The sequence below is a fragment of the Orbicella faveolata genome, unplaced genomic scaffold (genome assembly GCF_042242905.1).
Source record: "Orbicella faveolata isolate gen_17 unplaced genomic scaffold, um_ofav_v1 contig_47, whole genome shotgun sequence".
NCBI classification, from domain to species: Eukaryota; Metazoa; Cnidaria; class Anthozoa; order Scleractinia; family Merulinidae; genus Orbicella; species Orbicella faveolata.
In genome coordinates this window covers 15275001-15280002 of record NW_028301577.1, presented here as the reverse complement: position 1 = coordinate 15280002, position 5002 = coordinate 15275001, and the positions used below count along the sequence as shown (strand labels likewise).

Here is a 5002-nt window from a genome sequence, read left to right as displayed (position 1 = left end):
TGTTGATAATTAGATTAGTTTTTGTTTATCCGGGAAATGAAATTTTGCGTTTTGAATAAAACAAAATCGTTTCTCTTCGAGTTTTCAGCAGATATTTCTTTTTTATTTTCCATTTATCTCCAGCAGTGAGTAAAAAAACACACAACTTTCTTATATTTTCGTGGAAACAAAGGTACCTTGTTGCACACATTGGCGAGGAAAACAAAACTATCAAGTTACAAACGGCGTGAAAAGTACAATTGTCACGTTTGCTGCGGTGACTTTAAAGCCGTCTTGACAAACGGTAATCGTAAGCCATTTTGGGGCCTTGAAAGAAAACACAAACATGAAACATACACACTGCTAAGATTATGTCTTATCAAGTTTTTGTCCGCTCATATTCCGCTCATATTAGTTGACTACCGAGGGAGAGAACGGCATGGGTGAAGACCTATGTGACTACTGTATAAGAGCCGTAAATTATACTGTGCACTATCTGAGATTGTCTCACTAGTTTAGTGTAGAGTGCATTATTGGGATGGTTTGGGGGTTGACATGTGCTAAATCATCACGGCAATAAGGTGTAAACTTTAATGTTTGTTTAATTAATTAATATCAATTAATTAGGCTTGCAGCAAGCGTGTAGGATGGGGTAAGTACTTGTGAGCAATACGAAAAATGGGTGACATGCAATCTTACGCCATAAGCCGGAAGTTACATGAAAGCGAGGCCTAAGGGCCCTCCAGTTGGCGAGAGTAATTATGGCGGATGCTATGTCAGAAAGTACAAGATCAAATAGTGCTGCACAAAAGACCTCGCATGAATGTTGTGCCGCAGCACTATGTACCAATAGGTCGGATAACAGAAACGACCTCACGTTCCAGGCATTTCTGAAAGATTCTCAACAAAGGATGGAATGGGCATTGAAAATGAAACGATCTGACAGCAAGTTTAAATCGAACACGTCTCTGTTTTGCTGCTCCGAACATTTTGTTTCTACAGACTAGAAGCGCAGTTTAACTGGGAAAAGGAAAGATCTTTTGCCAACTGCTACTCCTTCACGGTTTCAGTGGACCAAAGCGTCAAGTCGTGAGATCGAAAGGACAAAGCGATGCGAAAGCAGAGAGGCGAAATCGACAATCACATACTCGGTTGTATGTTCAGAGAATAAAGGTCGTCCACTGGAAACCAGCAAAGTAAAAATTGAAAACGAGCATCATAATGAAGATTTGGCAGAGGTCGTTGCAGATTTAAAACGTCAACTATTACTTTCCAAGTTTTGTATAGAAAGATTTAAGAATAGTGATGATGATATTTTCTTTTATACGGGTTTTCCAAATTACAATACTCTAATGGCATTCTGGGAGTATGTTAAACCCTGTGCACAGTCTTCAATTAGTTGAAATTTTGCTCGAAGCAAAAGCGAAGAGAACTTTACTGCTACATTTCCATATCTACATGAAGTAGACAAAGAGAGGGAAAGGAGCCGTAATATTGATCCAATAGATCAACTATGGATGTTTTTGACCAGAATTAGATTAGGATTATTTGAAAGCGTTTCTGTAGCTACAGTATGTGATATTTTAGTGACATGGGTAAACTATCTGTACATCATGCTGGGAAGCCTGCCAATATGGGTTTCCAAGGATAAGATCAAGCAGTATCTGCCTGAGGGATTTAAAGGCCAGTATCAAGATATCCGAGGGATTTTTGACTGCACAGAGATTAATCAATCTAATTAATTACTCAGAGATCAATTCACAAAGGATTCATTCTTTGAGACTATGAACATTGCTAATGTGAGGATCCACGTGGAAAGATCGATCAAACGGTTGAAGGCATGGCACATATTTGATCAAGTAATACCATTGTCTATGCATAGCTGCATTAATCAGTTGTGGACTGTTCCATCATTAATTGTGAATTTTCAAAACCCTATTCTTTCAGTCTAATTTTGACATTTTAAAAGTTACTGTGTTTACTTGAAGTCAGTTCACGTGGCCGACATCTTTTGTACAAGAACATTTCTTCAATGTTAATAAGGTTCAGGTTCATTTAACAAGAAAAAATCAAGAGCATGGTTGAAATAAAACGAGTTTAATTTAGGAACCATAGTTTTGGACCACATGTCTTTTACAGGAAACACTCGTCGTTTGAATATGTCTCCTATGCCTGAATGTGTCACAAAGTCAATCCATGAGAGCACAGAAAGGCCCAACTGACCCTGAAGTTGATAATAGTATGAATGCTCCGTGTTCAGAATAATTTTCCCATCTTTTGAAACCAAAAACTGGTTTGCTGTAAACAATGGGTGGCCAACAGTTTGAGCTATTGAGAGACCCACAGATCCTGCCTTTGGGTTAGTTTTTATCTCCACTCCTCCAAACTTATCATTTGACATTGAATCAAAAACAACATGATCTAGAGATACCCCTAAATGAGGTAGGGATGGGTTGAAACATAAACCAACTTCTGCCACTCTCAGTCCAGTGTTCCCTTCCTCATGCATTTTTTTTTTTTTGACATACGTATCTGCAACTTTGTCGTCATTTTCTCTGCCATATTTAACAAAGGGCAAGTTGCTGATATCAACTGGATCACAGATTGCTCAGATAAATTCAGGTGTTGGCTGACTCTTTCTTTTCAAAATTTTGCCAAACTTTGACGCTGTGATGCGGTGTTTTCTCTCTTCATACCATACATTGTTATTTGCTTGACCAGTTGTCTTGGCGTAAAGCTCCTGTGCTGCTTGAAGGGATACTTGAACCTTATTCAAGATGTTTGGAGCATTAGAAAATAGATTCAATTCAACAGTTTCCTCACAAAATCTGTTGGGTGGTAGAGGAAAATTAGTAAAACCTTGGCTGGGGGAACTGTTGTTGAGACAGTCGGGTTCAATGCGTCTATGCCTGAGCTGACTGTCAGTAGAATTTTCTGAGTGGTTGGTAAAATGACCATCAGTAACATTTGAATTTGTTTGGGTAGGAACATGCCCACTTTCATTACTACTGCCATTCATTGCTGGATTAGGTGATTGGTAAAAAATTGGATCACAGGAGGTGACAGGATTTGTGAAATCCTTGAAGCTGTGTGTGGAGCACTGATCCTCTTGCCACTGGCCCAATCAAGGTGTTTACAGTAGGAATATTTCTGTCTTCTGGCAGCATCAAAGCAAATGGAAGTTTTGAATTGATCTCTTGAAGATTTTCCTTTAATTTAACTATGGAGTCAGGGTCAATTTTTCTTGACTTCACCAGTCTAGGATCATAGAATTGACTATGTATCCCCCTTTTTCTTTTACCTAGCCCATCAGAGGCATGCCTTGGTTTTACAATACTTGTAGTCATTACCGGTGAACAGTTAACTTCTCTTTTTCCTCCTTTGCCCCATTGTTGCGGTTTTGACGTACATGTTCGATTGTCACACTCTTTCAACTCTCCCTTTCTTGTCATGTCTACCAGTTTTCAAATAACTGCCACTACATGACAGCAGCATTCGCTTTTGGATGCTGGGCACTGACGATCGCAGGATGCTGATTTAATTTTATCAGTACACGTACTGCCTTCTTGCACTGTTAATTAATCTTGTATTTACGATCTGTCTTGTAAGAGGCCCAAATTGCGAATCTAAATTGCGAATCGAAGAGGTTTCTACCTCTATGTTTACTCTTTCAAAGTTCGCGGGAAATATCTGGAGGGCCCTTAGGCCTCGCTTTCATGCTATTTCCGGCTTACGGCGTAAGTGTGTATATGTAACCACGTTACTTCTTTGATCAATGCAAAAAGCTATATATTTGTTCCAGAAAACCCTTTGCTCTCCTTTGGTACTTTTGTCTTTAGAACAAAACCAATATTTGCTCTTAACGCATGCGCCGATTAATAAGCGTTAGTGTCAACTACACATCTTGTGGAAGATACATTGAACGCTTTCCCTTGTGGTAGAACCCTAATAAGTCTTACGCATGCGTTCTAGCATCGTTAGTGCGATACAAGAATGCTACTGTGACTGCGTGTCTTTTGGAATTACGCTTAACTTGGTTCAAGAAATGTCATCTGTTGTCTCCAAACTACACTAGTGCGTTAATTTCATCCTTTAAATTTCTCTATCAAAGAGACCAAAATGTTTATACCGCGGCCGAAACTATCCCGAGAAAGTGACATTAAACTTGTCAAATTGTACAAAAAACCCAGGAGACTGCTCAAATATTGCTGCAGACTCCGTGGCCCCTACTGAAAGCATCAATTTTATCAGTCTCCGAGGGGACTCGTTCACCGATGAAGGATATAATCTCGTCAAGTAGCGCTGTTTACTGTCAATACTTCTCTTTGAAACGCTTCTCAGTATAGTCCGGAAGATAAGGGGTAGAATTGTTCAAAATAGGATACAAGTACGAAAATTGGCCTGCCTACTCCTTTTGGCGCGTGGAATGAAATAAAAGCAAGACCCATCTCGGATCTTGCCTTGTTCAACAATATACAGTCCTACAAATTCCCATATAAGGTTTGTACGAAAAACCACAGGGTTCCCAAGGTCTGAAAAAAAGTGAAACCCTTATAAAACTTTGTACGAGCTAAATTATTATTGCAGAGTTGGCAGTAAAATGACATCCTTAATTATTTTATTCCATTAGGATAATTTCTCTATAGACTGGATCATAGAACTTACCGATTTGAAGGTCATTCTATTCTTGGTAACAACTTCCTGCACAAGAACATAGCGCAGTGCAAGGGAGGTTTGCTTTAGTACATTTACATAGTCCACGGCAAGCCCTCTTACATCCACAGCTTATCAGTTCACTGCATGCCTTTGATGCCTCAGCTAGCATAGTCCACTTGGGAGACCAACCTTCTGGTGATTGCTGCCAACCCCACTCTGCCGGACTTGGGAGTTCCTGCGTAGGCTCCAGCGCTTGACCCCATACATGACCGACCTGATAGGCTGCTCTTTTGATGTGCTGTGCAAGAGCGGCTTGAGTTGGAGGAATATTCTCAATGCTTTTATTACCTTGCGCAAATAGAACTTG

The 5002-nt window shown here is 39.8% G+C and overlaps 1 protein-coding gene across 1 annotated transcript; it reads right to left on the bottom strand.

Annotated features, from left to right (window-relative positions):
• Positions 1 to 2014: 2014 nt before the first annotated feature.
• LOC110064398 (uncharacterized) lies at positions 2015 to 2998 on the bottom strand. Its single transcript, XM_020771444.2, has 2 exons — positions 2590 to 2998; positions 2015 to 2412 (listed from the first exon to the last, which is right to left on the bottom strand). The coding sequence occupies exons 1-2, from the start codon at positions 2996 to 2998 to the stop codon at positions 2015 to 2017; spliced, it is 807 nt and encodes a 268-aa protein (XP_020627103.2).
• Between the last annotated feature and the right edge of the window lie 2004 nt (positions 2999 to 5002).